This window comes from Lutra lutra, chromosome 4, assembly GCF_902655055.1.
Source record: "Lutra lutra chromosome 4, mLutLut1.2, whole genome shotgun sequence".
Lineage (NCBI taxonomy): Eukaryota > Metazoa > Chordata > Mammalia > Carnivora > Mustelidae > Lutra > Lutra lutra.
Genome location: NC_062281.1, coordinates 65,066,312 through 65,086,186, shown reverse-complemented (window position 1 = coordinate 65,086,186; position 19,875 = coordinate 65,066,312). Strand labels below are relative to the sequence as shown.

The window sequence follows — 19,875 nt, the reverse complement described above, 5'->3', positions numbered from 1 at the left end:
CTAAAAGCCTTTCACAGTTTAACATGATCTTAATCATATTAATATACAAATTGAATCACATCAAATTCAAAACTAAAATCTACAGGAGAAATTAAGCAAGAAATGCTTTTGAATACTTGCATTATTTTTGATGTGAGGTGAACTATAGCTTTTGCCAGGCATGTCTGATGACTTCACAGATTTAGTTTTTGATCAATCTTGAAATCATTTATCCATGGTTTATATATATATTGTTTGTTTGTTTGTTTTAACAGAACATAAAGGAACAAGAAGGGATTTCAGAAGTTATGATAAGCCTTGGCAATTAAGTGCAAAGAAGCCTAAAAAGTCAAAAAGTGACCTTGCTGTGTCTAACATTTCTCCACCATCACCAGAATCCAAATCATGTAAGGAATTTTGTCATTCAAATGTTACTTAATGTATGTAAGTATGTATTACTAACGAAATGAAGAAAAGGTAAGAATTGAAGTCAAATTTTTTATGTGATATTTCTGGCTGTTAATCCTAATGAATGTCATGTTCATTTCAGCATTATACATGCACTCATATGCTCAAGCATGTTTAATTGATTTAGACCTTCTTGAGTATAATAGTCTTTTAAGAATATAAGCTACCTGGAGCAGGTTCCTTGCCTGTCATGTTCAGTTGCAGTGTTGTATCACATTCAAGGCAATTCTAGACCTACATTTAATAAAGGACATTTAATAAAGCAAATTAAATCTTTTAGAGGGGAAGGAAAGGATATTTATATTAAAAAATTTAACAAAATTTAAATTCTTAATCCTTTTCTTTTAGCCCCCTCAAATTCTACTTCGTCAGAAATATTTTGTATATTTTCACATCCTTTGAAATAGTTTGCATCTTTTCACATCCTTTTCTTTGTACAACTAGCATATAAAGTATGTGTGAGTTGATTTGCCTTATAAAACTGGCTTTAGACTGTACACATTCTTCAGCAATTTGTTTTTATTATTTTAGAATGTGTTGTGGATATATCTTCATGCTAAACTTAGATATAAATTATACTTTTTAAGAAGTGTATACTGTAGTATGCTGTGAATGTGCCATAATCTATTTATTCCCCTGTGGGAGAATGGTTAGATTGATTATGGAGTTTTGCCTCCACAAACTACTACCTGAAATAAATGAATATCTTGCAATTTCTGATAAAATAAACAACATACCTACATAAATATAGGTGTTCTCATTTCTTTATGATAATTCACCAGATATAAGATTACTGAGTCAGAGGGTCCGTGTATTTTTATTATTTCCAATTTCTTTTTTATAAGTAAATATTTCCAATTACTTTTTTAAAAGGGGGCAGAAAAAATATTTCGGTGTCTGAGATTGCCTTTGACAAAGCATTACCATATAGATATTTAATTATTTTATTTTAATCAAAACAAAAAAATATGGTTTGAAAAGTAAAGTAGTATTATAGGCTTCTAATATAGAGCCACTTTTAACTCTTTTAGATGTTCCTTTTGGTAGACAAATGTACATATCCAAACATACAAGTTGCTTACATAGTTCCCTTTTTTACTTTTTAAATTTGAGGCATCATCTCTTGACCTCCTTCTAAGACATTGTGGTTTCATACCTCAGGCCCATTTTGTCCTCACAATACAATCATGCAAGTATTTCAAATATTGAATATATACTACACAACAATTTTGTATTAATTAGCCATAATTTCACAGTAGGGCCATAGATGTCCAACTATTAATTTGTTTCTAGAACTTATAATTGTCTTATTTTTCTATTTGCTTTGTTTTCTGTGTACCCCTCACTAATATTTCACCAAACCTTGCCTTATCATATTCAGCTCAATATGATCAAATACATCAAGTAATTCTAACTTTGATCTTACTTTATTTTATATTTTATTTCATTAAAAAAAATTGGAGACCTCTCTTCTGCAGCCCTTTGTCTTCTTGCTCCATCATGGCTTCTTGGTTTTTAGCATTTTTCTCAGCTGTGTTCTGAGACCATCCCTCACTGCCATCCTGAGGATTCTCTTTTCCTCCTTCTTGTGGAGGACCGTCTGTCTCCTGTCTCCACATCTTTTTTCCACTTTTAGGTTTATTTATTCATTTTGATGGCTCACCTTCACTACAGGTTTTCTGAACAAGAATGATTGCAAGATAAATATTTGAATCCTTATAAATAACTTGATTAGTTCCTCAGTTGGGTATAAAATTCTAAGTTAGAACTGATTTTCAGTTGGAATTTTGAAGGAATTTCATCTGTGTCTTCTGGGGCAAGTATGGGTATTAAGAAGTCTGAGAAGAACTTGATTGCTGTTTCTGTCCCTGAAAGCTTTTAGGATCTTTTTCTTTTTTGCCACTGTTGTAAAATTTGGGGATAATATGGTTTACATTGTTTAGGACATTTAATGGATCCTTCCAATCTGAGAAATGGAGTTTTATGTCCCTATTGCTTTGGTATTTGTCCTCCTTGATTGGTGCTTGAGTGTTGAAATGTTATGAAATATCCACCTTTTTGGGCATCTCTCTCCTCAGGGACTAGATTTAGGTATTCTCTACTTTGCTAGATACAGTTACCACTCCTCAATTTATACTGCTTCTTCCAAAAAAAAAAAAAAAATTGCTATTTCTTGCCTAATAATGTCTTCTCTTCTTGTTTGACTAATAATTTGATCCAAACAAAATTTAATATACTTTTATTAGGAATGTGAGGGAGGTAAAGGGAGATGTGTTCTGTCTTCTCTTTTATCAGAAGATAGCAAAATGTCTTAAAAATATATACTAATTGCTGATGAAGAAATTAGAAATTTTTAAGCTACTAGAAGATGATATAAAATATTCCTTGCTTGTATGTTTTCCCTAAGTTACAGAAGTCACTAACTGTTAACAGTGCCTGAATTTTCTTTTTTCTGTAAATAGTCACACTTCCCTTTTATGAGTTCAGTTAAAACATTTCTTAAAATCCAGCTTCATAACTTCCCTCTGTTTGCTCACAAGGAAACTATTTCCAAAACAAACATTTTTATTCTGTACATTGATCTTGATACAGTCTTTCACATAATGATGAATAAGTAAATTTTTATCATTATGTAGCATGCTTATGAAGTAATCATTTTTTTTAAAACATAGTGCCAAGGTCAGTAGATCATCCTAAGTGGAACTGGCGAATTAAACCACAAAGCCGTGATTTTGATGAATTGAACCACATCCTTCAAGAGAGCAAGAAGCTGGGAAAAGCCCTTGAGAATCTCTCTCGAAGTAAGTTCATTTACTTGATTATAATTGAAATTCCTAACCAATATTAAAGTAGAAACATTTATTACTATTGCCAGGAACCCATTTCCCACATCCTCATAATTACATGAGAGGTTGTAAGAGAGTGCATGAGATTGGAAATGAGGATAGATCTTGCATTTTCCACATGCTCCTGGGAAGACAGGTATAGAGAGTAGGAGGAGCTATAGACATCCCCCCCACCCTGTCCCTTGCCATTTGACTACAGTCTCTCTACCAGTTCTCTGTTACGCAGGTCAGTTGCACACATACAGTGGTATCTTACTCGCTCTTCTCTTTTGGACCTGATTGTTCTGTGTCATCCTAAAAAGTAAACACACCTATTGCCTCCATGAGTGTTTGATTTCTCTAAACTTTTTTAAAAAATTCTTTATTTAAATTTAGTTACATATCATATATTATTAGTTTAAGTGGTAGAGTTCAGTGATTCGTCAGTCGCAAATAACACCAAGTACTCGTTACATCAAGTTCCCTCCTTAATGCCCATCACCCAGTTAACCCATGCCCCCATCCACCTCCCCTCTGGCAAACCTCAGTTTTTGTTGTTTTTTTTTTTTAAAGATTTATTCACTTATTTATTTATTTATTTGACAGAGAGAGGGGGACAGAGGCAGGGGGAGAAGCAGACTCCCTGTTGAGCAGGGAACCTGATTTGGTACTTGATCCCAGGACCCTGGGATCATGACTTGAGCCAAAGGCAGACACTTAACTGACTCAACCACCCAGGCACCCCTCAGTTTGTTTATTACAGTTAAGAGTCTCTTATGGTTTTACCCCCTGTTTTTATCTTATTTTATTTTTCTTTCCCTTCCCCTATGGTTATCTGTTTTGTTTCTTAAATTCCACACACGAGTGAAGTCTTATGGTATTTTTCTTTCTCTGACTGACTTATTTCACTCAGCATAATACCCTCTAGTTCCATCCATGTCATTGCAAATGGCAAGATTTCATTCTTTTTTATGATTGAATAATATTCCTGTGTGTATGTGTGTGTATGTATATACCACATCTTGTTTATCCATTCATCTGTCAGTGGGCATCTGGGCTCTTTCCATAGTTTGCTATTGTGGACATTGCTGCTGTAAATATTGGGGTGCATGTGCCCATTGGAATCACTATTTTTGTATCCTTTGGATAAATATGTAAGAGTATAATTGCTGGGTCATAGGGTAAGTTCTATTTTTAACCTCTTGAGGAACCTCCACGCTGTTTTCCAGAGTGGCTACACCAGTTTGCATTCCCTACCAACAGTGTAGGAGGGTTCCCCTTTCTCTACATCCTTGCCAATATGTCATTTCCTGACGTGTTAATTTTAGCCATTCAGACTGGTGTGAGGTGATATCTCATTGTGGTTTTGATTTGTATTTCCCTGATATCACTGATGTCTCTAAACTATGATGTCTCTAAATGGTAGCAACTGGGGCACATTCTTTTTAAAATCCTTTCAGAACCTAGCAGCATACTTTTCTGTAAAAATAATGATTCTGTAATACAAGGCCTAGGTTATAGGTTTTGCTCTGCCACTTATTAATAACCTCGGGTAAATCATTAAACTTCTAATGAGCCTTGGTCCTCTCATCTCCAGAGAAGGAAGACACAATTCTGTTTCCTTTTTCTGGTAGGTGTGAAGGTTTAAAATAATATACTTCAAGTAAAAGCTTTTAAATATTACTGTCATGAGAGTAGGCTACCGAATACTTGATTTGATAAATGCATTCTATATATGTAGACATACATATATACCTGTGGTTTTAGTAATGAGTTCAGAGTATTCCTACCTTTCTCTGGTTCTTAAATATATCTCAATTTTAAGATTAGATACCTTTAGAAGCACATTAATGCCATAGTCTCACTAATATTTTCTTTTGCTGTCATGAAATATTAAAAATTCCTAAATTGAAAATAGCATACTGGCATGTTCTAGTGGATTATCTTTTAAGATCTATATGTTTCTTTAGATAGCATAGTTTTACTAGTTTTATGATGTATCAAAGTTAAAAATGCCTGGGGGGATGAAAAAATTGGGTGAAGGAGGGTGGGAAATCTAGGCTTCCAGTTACAGAATGAATAAATCATGGGAATAAAAGGCATAGCGTAGGGAAACAAAAAAATAAAAAATTTCCCCTTGGTATATTTTGAGAGAAATAATGTATATATCATATGTGTATATATGTATATTTGTATATTGTAGTAGGCTATAATTATACATATTTGCACATTAATTTTATTATATTATAATTTTATATATAGAAAGAGATTGAGTTTTTTCATACATCTTAGTGCATAACTCACTAGAGCCTTTTTGAACTTTTGTGTGGTGAACCCATGACACAAGCTAATTTGCCCTATGGTAGGATCTTATAATTTTTCAACTAAGTTTTTAATTTTAATTCCAGTATAGTTAACATATGGTATTATATTAGTTTCAGGTGTACAATATAGTGATACAACAGTTCTATACGTTACTCAGTGCTCATCGTACGTGTACTTTTTAATCCCTAACACCTATTCTACCCATCCTCCTCCCACTGCCCTCTGGTAACCATCAGTTTGTTCTCTATAATTAAGAGTCTGTTTCTTGGTTTATCTCTCTTTTTTTCTCCTTGTTCATTTGTTTTGTTTCTTAAATTCTGCATGTGAGTGAAATCATGTATTTGTCTTTCTCTGACTGACTTATTTCACTTAACATTATATGCTCTAGTTCTATCCATGTTGTTGTAAATGGCAAGATTTCATTCTTTTTTATGGCTGAATAATATTCTATTGTATATATACACTACATCTTCTTTATCCATTCATCTATCAGTGGATACTTAGGCTACTTCTATAGTTTGGCTGTGGCAAATAATGCTGCAGTAAACAGGGATTATGTATCTTTTTGAATTAGTGTTTTCATATTGTTTGGGTAAACTCAGTTGTAGGAATACTAGATCATATGATAATTCTATTTTTATTTTTTTGAGGGCCTCCATACTGTTTTCCACAGTGGCCGAGCCAGTTTGCATTCCCAACAGTGTACAAGGGTTTCTTTTTCCTGCACATCCTCCCCAACACTTGTTGTTTATTGTGTTTTTTATCTTAGCCATTCTGACAGGCATGAAGTAACATCTCATTATGGTTTTGACTTGCATTTCCTTGACGATGAGTGATGGTGAGAACATTTCCACATGTCTGTTTGGCCATCTGGATGTCTTGTTTGGAGAAATATCTGCTCCTGTCTTCTGCCCATTTTTTAACTGGATTATTTATTTTTAGGGGGCTGAGTTTTATAAGTTCTTTATAGATTTTGAATACTAACCTTTTACAAATACTTTTTCCCATTCTATGAGTTACCTTTTAGTGTTGTTGATTATTTCCTTTTCTGTGCAGAAGCTTTTTATTTTAATGTAGTCCCAATAGTTTATTTTTGCTTTTGTTTCCTTTGCCTCAAGAGACCTTTCTAGAAAAAAGTTGCTACGGCTCATGTCACAGAAGTTACAGCCTGTGCTATCTTCTAGGATTTTTATGTTTTCAGGTTTCATATTTAGGTCTTAATCCACTTTGAGTTTATTTTTGTGTATGGGGTAAAAAAGTGGTCCACTTTCATTCTTTTTTTTTTTTAAAGATTTTATTTATTTATTTGAAGGACAGAGATCACATGAGGCAGAGGCCGGCAGAGAGAGAGAGAGAGAGAGAGAGAGAGAGAGGGGAGGAAGCAGGCTCTCCACTGAGCAGAGAGCCCGATGCGGGGCTCGATCCCAGGACCCTGAGATCATGACCTGAGCCGAAGGCAGAGGCTTTAACCCACTGAGCCACCCAGGCGCCCCACTTTCATTCTTTTGCATGAAGCTATCCAGTCTTCCCAGCGCCATTTTTGAAGAGATTGTCTTTTTCCTGGTGCATAGGATCTTGTAATTTTGCCATTAGTAGACATCTTATGGTTGGGATTCAAGAAGGCCCTGCTTTTGGCTAGATTTATTTTTGGAAGAAATAATCATAAAGTGAGTAAAACTTATTACTGTATTATGTTCATGAAATAAGTCTTATCCTATTAAATGTCAAAGGTTTTTATTAATGTGTATAAATCTTACCCCTTTGGGCAGAGCCTGTGGCTCTTCATAGCCTCTCAATTTATCTAAAAACATGAGTTTAAAAATGATTGAAGAATATGCCTAATTATTACACAGATCTGCAAATAGCATATTAAATTTTTGTTCTTTGAAATATGATAACTACCTTACAGAGACTTGTTATATCACTGTTAATTGGTAAGAAAATATTTGGCCTGTTCCTAAAACTTTTAATAAAGGAGTTGGGTTGCCTTTCACTTATGTATTTACCAAGATGTGGAGCAGAAATACCAAGGTTCAAGCAGTGGTCTGTCCCAAGAAAACCTAGGTGTGACCATATAGGTGGCACCTAGCAACTTATTCAGACTTAAATTCTCTGTTCCCTCTTTCTTGACAGGATTCAAATAATAACAGGAAAGACTAGATATTCTTTCCAGTTCACAAACAGGATTTTTGTTTTAGTAGCAATTGTACCGTGCTTCTTTTTCCTAGCTTTTTGCAAACCTTTCAATGTAATGCTTTATTTTAAAGTCAGTCAGGAGCTATGTAATTCTTCATGCTATGATTCTCTTAAAAGGTAGATCTGCTAGAAAAACTTGCAGTGGCTTGTAATGCAGCTTGGTCATGATGTGTAGACAGTAGATTTTTCGTGCCTGGATCCCTCCCTTTGCAGCATTTCTGAACATTCTTTAAACATGACTTTCTTATTCTAGGAGCCTGGACTCCTGCCCTTTCCTTCAAATGTTTGTTTCCATCTGACTTTCAAGTAGTGAGAAAAACTGCTTCTAAATAGGGAAATTCGGAAGATACAAGACCCTCACATCCCCAAATAATGTATCTCTTCTAGTGGCTGTGATTGAAAGGCCTTAGGGTAATATCTTTCTCAGTGCATTCTATTAGGGCCCATCATCTTATTACTGGTGATGTTAATCTCAATCAGTTAGTTAAGGTGGTGTCTGTCAGGTGTCATCACCATTAATACTCTTCCTTTCTGTAGTTAATAAATATCTTAGGAGAGATACTTGAAAACAAAATATCATGTTTCTTTTTCACACTTTTACCTAGTAATCTCAGCATCCATGGTAAATCTTGCCTAAAACAGTTATTATAGGGGTTTTCTAAAAGATAGTGTTTCTTTCATTCCTTTATTCATTGTAATTCTTCTTTAACGGAGAGAAGGAAAATGGACTTATAATCACCCCCAGAATAACAGCGTCTATTCATCTTTGGTCATGACTGGTCATATTTCTGTAATATTCAGATATGCATATGGATATGAATATGGATACATGTGGATATATGTATATGTAGATATGGGTATAAATGTGAATATAGATATAAGCATTTATCTTTGGATATTGATATAAAAGAATAAAATACATATTTCAAAATTAATCCACACTGATTTTTCTTGGTTTTGAATATGCTAAATTTGCCAGGTTAAATTTACTTAATAGCTTTTTCAAGAAACCACAGTCTAAAAGGGACAGATTTGTTAAGAGGTCTTGATATTTCTCTTCTACCTACATTTTCTATGCCTACTCTCTACCTGGGTGAAAGACATATTCTAAAACCTAGCAAAGTATCTCCAGGGATTTGTGCTTCAGTAGAAGTATGAGATAGCATTATTAGTAACTATTGCTTTGGAATGGTCTAGTGTCCATCAAAATAAATAATTTTTCTCCCTAGAATGCCTTGTGGGAATAAGGACATGTGTATATATAATTAATAATTTTAGGAAACTTTTCCAGAGAATGAAAGAAAGAGTAGTGCACTTGTATTATGACTTGTATTAGATAAATGTCTTGGATTATATATGTATTATGTTATTCTGAATTCTTCTCTGTTGAATAATAGCTCATTTAACTATACTTCAGTCACACACATACACACACTCATGTACACATGTGTCTGAGTTTGTAATTAAACTGTAAATTCAGTCATTGTTAGGTACACATTTTTTAAAGTGTTTTTTTAAGATATTATAATATTATATACTCTCTGCTGTCTTAGTTCTATCCTTTTTTGAAACCATAGTGTATGTCACATAGAATAGATGCAGGTGTTGCTGTGAGAAATGCCATGGGTCCTGCACTGCCTTTTACTCGCTTGCAGTTGTGAGTATACCATTTGTCCTCCTTCCTCAAGTTTCCTCTTCATTAAAATGAAGTAATTTATCCCTGATTACCATCAAGAATCTCTCCAGTTTTCACAAGTCTTCATTTTAATGATCTATAATTTATATTCCAAAGTTAAATTGTGTTCATGACTTATAGTTTGTGGTTCAACCTCCTTGCATTCTTTTTTTTTTTTTTTTTTAGATTTTGTTTATTTATTTGAGGAGAGAGAACACATGAGCAATGGGAGGGCCAGCGGGAGAGGGAGAAGCAGACTTCCTGCTGAGTGGGGAGCCCAACGGGGGACTCAATCCCAGGACTCTGGGATCATGACCTGAACCAAAGGCAGATGCTTAATGACTGAGCCACCCAGGCACCCAACCCACTTGCAAATTTTCTAGCTCTTTGTTATCCTTACTCTGTTCTTCCTTCATTGTGACTTTCAGTATACAGGAATATCTCTGTTGTATTCTCCCTTCATTCTTTTTCATCTTTTTCCCTCACCTCTGCTCACCCTCTTCCCCATCCTAGACTGAACTCTGGGCCAGTTTTAATCAATATCCTCTTTCCCTATTATCTCCATCCTTCTGTTATGTCTCCTTGTCAAATTCCCATCTTTGAATAAGTGCTGCCATCTTCAGCTCCACTTCACCAGTAAGGCTGAGAGCTCCAGGGAGGAATGGCAGGACCCATGAACACTATCCTACAAATTCTTGGTTTTCAACACTGTTACTTATCTTGGTCAGTCCTTCCCTTTTTACCCTCTTCTTGCAACTATGAAAAACCCACACAGTAATATGCACACCTCTATTTATTCCCTGTCTCACTGTTTTAGCAATTAGCTTTCCTCCAACTTTAGAGAAAAGCTTAATTGTGGAATGCGTAGAATGTGTTCTCCTCTACCATCGGCATACGTAAGTGCATCCATATCTATCCTGCCCTTCTCCTTTCATTATCAACAGAGAAGGTGTTTCTCTTGTTTAAGGCCAAGCTTTCCACCCATGATGTTGATCCCAGTTCCTGCCCAGTCTTCTGAGATCTTATTCCATTAGTTGCTTTGTCTTTTCTTTATGTGGAAATCTTTCTAATTCTAGTCCCCCTAATAGTAGTTTTGTGGCCATAGGAAAATTTCTTAACCTCTCTTTGTCTCAGTTACCTTTTCTGCAGAATTGCAGTAATAATGGCACCTATTTCTTAAGGTTTTTGTGAAGATAAAATGAGATGGTGTGTCTCTAAAGAGCTTCATATGGTGCCTGGTATATCATAATTGCTAATTAAAGGTTAGATATTATATTTCTATTACCGTGTAACAAATTACCACAAACTTGTGGCTTTAAAAATAAAAATTTATTATCTTATAGTTTCTGTGACTCAGCAGTACAGGTGTGGGTTAGCTGAATCCTCTGCTCTGGGTCTAGGTAAGCTGAAATTAAGGTGCTGGTTCATGCTGTGATCTCACCTGAGGCTTCATGGTCTCTTTCCCTGCTCATTCAGGTCATTGGCCAAATGTAGTCCTTGCTAGATCCCTGTTTTCTCATTGGCTATTGGCCGGAGATTGCTCTTAAAAACTAGAGGCCATTCTCAGGTTCTTGCCTTGTGATCTTCTCGTAATGGTAGTTCAGTACTACTTCTTTGAGTGTACTGGGCAGCATTCTCCCTGAAAGGCTCACCTGACTAGGTCAAGGCCACCCAGGATAATCTCTTTCTGATTTACTCAGTTAACCAGTGAGTAACCAAGTTAGAAGAGTCTTATCCTTTCATATTTGATGGTCCCATCATGCAGACTTAAAGGATTACACAGGTGTGTACGTTGGGGGCCATCTTAGAATTCTGCCTACCACATATATTATTAATATTACTACTGTTTATCCCTAATAGCCTGTAACATGCTCCAGCTAAGCATGGCCCAACAGAAATGTAATGTGAGCCACATGTGTGATTTTATATTTTCAAACAGGCACATTACAAAAAAGCAAAAAGAAGCCTATGAAATTAATTTTAATAAAATATTTTATTTTAACCCACTATATCCATGTTATATATGGAATACAAGCTTAATTTGTATTCCATATAATTATTATTGGCTTTTTTTTTTTGTACTGAGCCTTCAAAATCAGTTGTGAATTTTGATGTACATCACATCTCAATTTGAGCTAGCCGAATGTTCAATAGCCACGTGATGAGTGGCTACCATATTGGATACCACAGCTCTCATTAATGTTTAAAACAAACTCATAAAAACTCTTCTCTCGGATTTGAGTTACCTCATGACATTATCAGAATTCTTCTTTTTCTTTCATACAGATTTTCAAAAGAAATAATGAACACTCATTATTTCCACTTGCTCATCTTCCTTCCTTCCCTCAGTGTGGCTGTGTGATTGCACCTATCATTCTGTTGAAACCTTTCTCACTATGGTCATGAACTGAATCCTCATTGTCAAACTGAATGAACACTTTTCCAGTCTTCATCTTACAAAATTGCTCTGGTAGTTTTAACACCATTGATTATTCTGTCTTTCTTCAGACGCTCATCTTCTACTTTCTGAGACCTGGCCCTTATTTATTTGATCCTCTTGGATGCCCTTCACACCATTTCTTATAGGCTTCATGCCAGTGCTCTTCTTTCTTCCTGGCCACTTTAAATGCTATTCCCACCTGTCATCTTCTGTTCTTTCAAATGCTGTCTGTTTCCATTGTCATCCTCTCTCATAGTTTTAACTATGACCTCTACACAGCTAAGTCAGATGAATATATTGCCCATCCAGACTGTTTATACTTTATATAAAATGTTTAAAGCATATCTCCACTTGGATATCCCACTGCCGTCTAAAACTCAGTGTATCCAAATATATCCTTCATCTCTCTTCAAACATGACCTCTTTTCTGCATACCATTCTTCAAGTGATGGCACCATTGCTTACCCGTTCACCCAAATTGGAACCCTTATGGGCTCCTTTCTCTTCCTTTCTGTTTATAAATAATCAGTTGCCAAATTTTGTTCATTTTTCCCTCTATCTTGGGTTTGATTCTATTCATCCCTATTAGTACTCCCAAGTTCGCACTCAGCATCACCAACCAGATCACTGGTTTATCCATTCAGCACCTTCTGTTTTGTTCCATTTCATTCCTGTCCTGGGACAGAGGAGAACAGATGCAATCCCTGCCCTTACTGAGCTCGTGGCTGGCTGGATTGCAATAACCTTATGTAGGGTAGTCTCATGGCCAAAATCTCTGTGGCTTAATATGATACAAGTATTTTCTTACTCAGGAAGTAGCCCGACGATGTGTGCTGGGGATGCAGACTGCTTCTGTCCTGCTATTCTGCCATCTTGAGTACGTGACCTCCAAGGGTCCTGCTGAAGGGGGAGGTTTCTAATGCCTAGGGGTAGAAGTGTAGTGCATTACATCTGACCACAATGCACAACTAGCTGTAAATAAGGCTGGGAAATGTAATCTAGCTTGTATGTACAGGTCTTCCATGGAAATGGCTTGAGGAATGAATAACCAGTCTTGCCCATGCTCTTGTTTCTCAGTTCCTCCAATACCTTACTGTGATCATTATGATGGATCTAAAGTGAAAACCTGATACCCACTTCTTGCAGATATTCAGTGTCTCCTTAAAACCTCAGAGAAGGGGCCAAGTGATCTGACCCTTAATCCTGTCTCCGGTGTCATCTCTCATGACTAGCCATTTATGTACAAGCAACACGGGAGTTTTTCACACTTACTGAAGTTCTTCCCATTTCACATATTTCCTTACGTTGTCCCTGTATCCTCACATTCCACTGTCACTTCTCTCCAGGGCTTCCATTTCCACCAAGTTACTCCTATTCCTCCCTCAGCTCAAATACCACTTCTTTCGAAATGATTTCCTTTTGCTGTCCTTCTATTGACTGGATTTGGTGCCCCCTTTTTGTGCTTCCATATTTTTCTCTGAACACACCTTTTTGTTTTTATCTGCTTTTCACTCATCTCCACTCTGCATCTGCCCTTCCTCAGTACATAGCATATAACTCAGCTATGATGTGCTGAGTAAGTGCCACCTGTGATTCCATTTCTTCCTGATCCCTCTTCTCTGAGACACCTCCCTAACTCTTTCTTCACTGCAGAGTTACTTCCTACTTTTCTACATGTGGACCTTTGATATCAGATGATGGGTTTGGTATTTGTAGATTTGATTTGTTTGCTGAGCTCTTTGGCTTGGACTGTGGCTTATCTATTTAAGGAGTTATGCTTAAAAATAGATAGATAAGTGAGTACGTAAATAACAATCTAAAAGTAACAGAGCAGTAGTTCTATATTATAAGACATTGGTCAACAGAATCTTTTTCTTAGAAGAGTTCTGTTTCTAGGGTAGCAGGGCTTCCAGCATTTTCCAAGCCCAAGGATTTTGCTTCTTTTGGCAATTTTCTCTTAAGTGAGGCAGCAATAGGATGAGTATCTTTAGTCCATCCAGACGTCAGTCTACAGATTGCAGTTCATGAGAAACACTGACTGGAACTTTTCCAAGGAAAAGAGCCCAGCTGTTAAAAGGACAGAAGACAGATATTTATGCTTCGTGACTGATAATAGCAATCTGGACTCCGCCAAGAAAAAAATAACAAATGTCTTTTTTAGTTCATCAGTCATGAATATACCAAGAGGTCTTGTCTTGACAAACAGCCTGAGGAGTTAGAGGATGACAATCTGTGAATGAGAATGGAAGCAGATAAATAGAGAACTGTTTGTCCATTCATTGCCATATAGATTTATCCAGTCTTCATACATTATAAGATGGTTAACATGGGCACTCAGACCTCAAGTTTACCTTTTATTAGGAGGGATAAGTGTGAAAAGCAGAATTTCACAGCCTTATATAAGGTGCCTTAGAAGGGCCTATGGGTTTGTAAAAGAACCTCCAACAAAGGGGTTTAGGCCCCGTCTGATCGAAACTATGTCTGAATGGAGTCTAGAAGGATGGAAAGGTAAAGCCAAGGTAAAAGAAGAATGAAGATGTGTAAAGCTAAGGTAAAAGAAGAATGAAGAGAGAGAAGCATGTATGTAAGAGGAAAACTTTGTACCTTTGTTGCATAAAGGACGAAGTGAATAAGAAAGGCTATGAAGAAGGAACAAGTCTTTTATAGTGAGGAGATGGGTAGGGGCCTGATGAAAACCCTGAAGGTTTGGAAGTATCCTTGAAAGAGTCAATTAATCAAGGATAAAAGCTGGAATGTGTTTCTAGAACAAGACTCAGCAAACTCTGAGCAGGGAGCCAAATCTAGCCTGTGGTCTTTGTAGCCCATGACCTAATAATTATATTTCTTACATTTTTAAAGCTTGTTTAAAAAAAAAGAAGAAATATATGGATATGACACAGACCATATGTAACTTTAAAATCCTGAAGTATTTACTATTTAACTCCTTACAGAAAATTTTTCCTAACTTTCTTCTTTGGTAATGATATTGAAGATAGAATCCCTCACTTTGTAGCAGGAACTCCCTTTGCTCTAAGAGCAGTCAGTAACCTATCTAAAGAGTGTTTTAATTGGCAAATGGTTAGGTAGAGGTCTGAGGTATCAACAGTGTTCAATTTGTTGGTATGTGTGATGCTTACATAGGTATTTGCTTTAACACTGTGCATTCCTTGGTAGTATCCTGGGACACTAACTCAAAAAATAATGCCTAATTTGTAGCATTTGCCGATTTCCATGCTGTAAATACTCCTAATGTGGCTTATTTCAGGCTAGCAATTAGTGCTCAATGAGAAGTTGGGAAGAAATGTGCAGAATTGGTTCTCACAAGCTAGTTTGGATCAGTTTGGATTTTTTCCATAGGGAAACATTTTGGAGAAATAGCTCATTCCATTTCATGAATATGAATTTTCTGACCTACCCTCATGGATTAATTACACTGACTAAGCTGTAAAGACTCTTGAAAAATTTCTCCTTCCATTTCTGGTAGCTACAACTGAATTTTATCTCTAGGGCTAAGCTGATACCTGGGAAGATGCACATCGTAGTGAAGCAGATAGCTGTGGTTTCCTTGATAGAGCACAACTCACATTTGGAAATGTGAAAACTGTGTTTTGGCATAAATTTCTGATACCACCGAGACTTCTTTGGAGATTGGAATAAGTGGAAATGCCCATAGGCTGAAGGACACAAGTGAAATTCGTCCAGATGGGCTTGCACTACAGCAGAACCAGGAAGCCACCTCTGATATGCCTGTCGGAGCCCTTGTTTCTTTATCTAGAAGAGAAGCTTAGTTTCTGAGGGAACTCATTTTCCCCAGTTTCTTATGGGCAGCCCACTTTTATAAGGTGGACACCCATTACTACCCTAAGCCAAGCCTCTTTGGCTACTCTGATAGTACAGTGTTTCCTGTAAGGTTTTGGTGTGACTTTTAGGAAGACCACATGTGCCAGTGTGCATCAAGAGTCCCACAATTAGGTTGCTGGAGAGGGTGTGGGTGGGACGGATAGGGTGGCTGGCTGATGGATGTTGGGGAGGATATGTGCTATGGTGAGTGCTGTGAATTGTGTAAGACTGATGAATCATAGACCTGTACCCCTGAAACAAATCACACATTGTATGTTAATTAAATATATAAAAGCTGTATTTGTTGAAAAAATAAATAATAAAAAAGAAGGAAATAAAAAGTCCCACAATTAAACTCTAGGCCTTCTTTCCTTACAACATATTAGCAACCCACTGTATTTTTTCTTGCATATTTTCCAGGGTATTTTCTCTGTTCCTCACTTCTCAGCTTCCTTAAACTGAAAAAATATGACTTAAGATACAATGGCTCTTAAGAGTTAATGAAATGGCCAAAAATTGTTATTCTTCTCTCAGGGAATATCTGTGAATGCTCTGCTAGGCACTAGGAGAAAAATCCTGGCTCTTCAATATGAATTGTTCTCATCACGGCTTCATGCTTCTGTAAAGGAGCATTTCTTTAACATTCTTTCAACTGCTTTTAATCAGTTTAAACTTTGATTAAAAATGAAATAACAGGGGTGCCTGGGTGGCTCAGTGGGTTAAAGCCTCTGCCTTCAGCTCAGGTCATGATCCCAGGGTCCTGGGATCGAGCCCCGCATCGGGCTCTCTGCTCAGCAGGGAGCCTGCTTTCGCCTCTCTCTCTGCCTGCCTCTCTGCCTACTTGTGATCTCTGTCTGTCAGATAAGTAAATTAAAAAAAAAAAAGAAATAACAAAAAGTGAAAAATTTCCAGGAAATTTGATATAAATAATAAGGAGTGAAAAGAATTATATATATAATAGAGTAGAAATTCATTTAGGTAATTTCTTGGGCAAATTCATTAAAATATGTAAATGTTAGGAAAATATAATAGTAGATATTTGAACAAAATATGTAAGGCCAAACACCTGGAACAATTAGAGGCATAATTCCTTTCCCAAATGAAGTTTCCTGTTTACCTAGTTTGAGTTTTATTCTGGGATCTGTCACTTCATCATTCTTTAATATCTCTTCATAGCAGCCTTCTCTTTATCGCCAGTTTCCACTGGCAAATATTTCTTTGTCTTGCAAAAAAGCTCCTGATATATGCTAAAATCAAGAGTGATGGACCATGAACAGAGGCTGCAAAGAGTTAGCTCATAAGTGCCGGGTATTCTCACTATTCAAAGGCCTTTTGACTTACTTGCTGGTTCTTGGCTACATTCGAGATAGGTGAAGGATTACTATTATCTTTATGAATAATGGGTTTCATAAATATGAGGGGTAAAAAACTTAAGGATCAACTGAACACTTTCTAACAATCAAATGAGAAAACTCATTGCAGGGCCAAGGGCATTAATGCAGAAAGTTGAAAAAAATCAAGAGAGTTTAAAAAATCCGAGTCACTTGAATCATGTATTATTTAATTCTAAATATCTAAGCATTATGACTTTGGGGGAGAAAAGAGTTTTGTTTTTTTTTTTTTAATATATCTTTGTTCTCTCTTTTTTAAAATAGACTAAGGCTCTTAAATATTTGTTTTTACACCATATGTTCAATTTTAATCTTGAACTCATTGGAAAGGAACACTTCTTTAGTACTATAATAAATGTAAATACAAGCATTTAAAATATGTATTTGTCTTCTATAAACCAGAATAATGTATTTTAAATCATCCATAGACTATGACATAAACCACTTGATACTCTGAAATTCCTATATTAGCTTGAAATTGGAGTCATTCTAAGTACCATTCATATTTGTGTATATTTTTTAAACCCAAACATTCATAAATGTGTGACTTATGTTAGGCTTTCAGAAATATTTGTAATTGCCCAGAACTTTGGGATCCCTCATCTGTCCACATATGCTCCCCTACACAGGACTGTGGTTCACTGCACACCCCAGCTGTGGTGCTGCTCCTTTGTGAAGTCTTCTTGAGTTGTTTGAAGGAGCTGTCTTTATAACACAGTGAGTCCTTGAATAATTGTGAAGTTAGGTCCCCCCAAATCCCAGTAGTGGTAGCTAGACTCTCTTTTAGAGTAGTGACACATAAGAATTCTTAGTTACCAATAACTTTTACCAAAAAATGATTTCATAGAGTACTGTGATGAAGAATGTGTCTCAGATACATGTGTGTTTTAGTTTTATCTACAAGGGGAAGTGTCGTGCAGCTTACTGAGATAAAGTAGGGCATCTTTTTCTACTTTGTGTATAACTGATTTAGTAGGTCAGTGGAGAGTGAAATAATATATAGCAACCAACAAAGTACTGGCATTCTGTACAGACATTCTGTACCTGATCAGGTGAGGGGATTTTTCCTCAGACTTACTTTCTTGCTACTGTTTGCAGGTTCTTTTTTCCAACCCAATTTATTCTTTCTTAGGCTTTATTTATAGCCTGCTGAACATTGGCTACAATCTGTTTTTGTTTTCTCTGTGTTTCCTTTGACTTCAAACCTTAGGACTTTCCTTGTTTCTTGGCCCATCCTACACTGGGATTTGACACTAGCTTCCCTTTACCCCATACCTCAAACCTGAGGGCTGACTGGGCCTGCTCCTGGGCCTGCTCCTATGGCTGCTGTCCAGCTGCAGGCAAACTATTGTTCAAAAAAAGAAATGAGACGGGAGGATGAGGGCTTTAGTCTGACATGTCGAGGTTGAAATGCCCACAGGAATTCAGCGACCAGGTCAGGAAGGTCTATGCTGGGGATAAAGATTCGCTGGTCATCACCGTATAGAGAAATAAAAATGTCATTGGTATGAGTTAGATTACCACGGGAAGTATATTAGTGAAAAAGAAAGACAGCTCAGGAAAGAACCCCAGGCATTTCCGGGAAGGACTCCCTACCCGCAAAGAAGAGGACTCCTGTGAAGAAGACAAAGAGAATGAAGAGCGAGGGCAGCATTTCAAGGAGGAGAATGAGGTTAAAAGAGCCCGTTATCACAAATAAATTAAGGATGAAAACTTTTTATGTTGCTGATTTAGACCAATTTTGGAGGAATAGTAAAGACAGAAATTAGACTGATACACAGTGAGAAACGTGTGGATGATTTGAAGGCAAACTTGTGAGGAGGAATCATTCATCCACTGGCTCAAGAAGCTGTCAGCCTAAGGGAATATGGGGCAAATTCCTTAAGCTCTGTTGTCTGTGTTTTCAGCTATAGAATAAGGGAATTAAAATAAATGATCTCCAACCACTATTCTGCTATAATTTATCACTCTAGGAGTCTAAATCAATTCTGCAGAAGGAACAAAATTGTAACATGCTAAGCTGTACTTGATTGTCATTATAACATAAAGACAACATCTCTACACTTGTCTTTGCATGTTTGCTCTGCATTTCGCAATCTGCAAGCAGTATGGTACTTGTTTTGTTTTTTTGCACATTTGCACTGTTCAACACTTTGTGCTGTTACAGTTGACTTAAATTCCTAATTTGTTAGTAGAAAGGATATACCACATTATCTTGAAGCACTAATAAAAGCCAAAAATAGAATGGAAAATGTACTAATTTTACAAATGGAACTTTTGCTTTTGTTTCTAACATTGGGTTGTTAAAGACTGCTTCTAAAACTTTTTTTATACATCTCTTTTGAATCCCAGGTATTGCAATTTCAGATGAACTCGATAAGGTAAGTTGAAAAGAAAATATAGAATTTCCATTTTAATTCACTGTCTAAATGAAAGACTTTCTGAAACATAGAAAGTGTTCAAGTATAATTTATTGGTGCTAACTTTTCAAAACTTTCAGTTACATGCTTTGATTCTTTTATGAAAGTTATTGCATGAAGGCTCTATATCACTACTCTTTAGAGTCAGGAGTTTTAGAGTTTGGTTAGAGAAAAGTGAATCACTGAATCACTAAACTGAAAAAAGGAAAACTAATAATATATAAAGTATTTTTTTCTGTATCTTGGTGATGATGAAGGTGAGGATATGGAAGACACTTGTACTCTTTTATAGCTATTCTTTGGAAACCTTACTCAA

The 19,875-nt window shown here is 36.3% G+C and overlaps 1 protein-coding gene across 1 annotated transcript in view; it reads left to right on the top strand.

Moving 5' to 3' along the window:
* Positions 1-19,875, top strand: part of C4H8orf34 (chromosome 4 C8orf34 homolog) — a 383,506-nt gene that overhangs the window by 91,861 nt on the left and 271,770 nt on the right. The window contains 3 exon segments of the mRNA XM_047728261.1: positions 255-386; positions 3,120-3,248; positions 19,492-19,520. Of these exon segments, the coding sequence (XP_047584217.1) occupies positions 255-386; positions 3,120-3,248; positions 19,492-19,520 (290 nt within the window).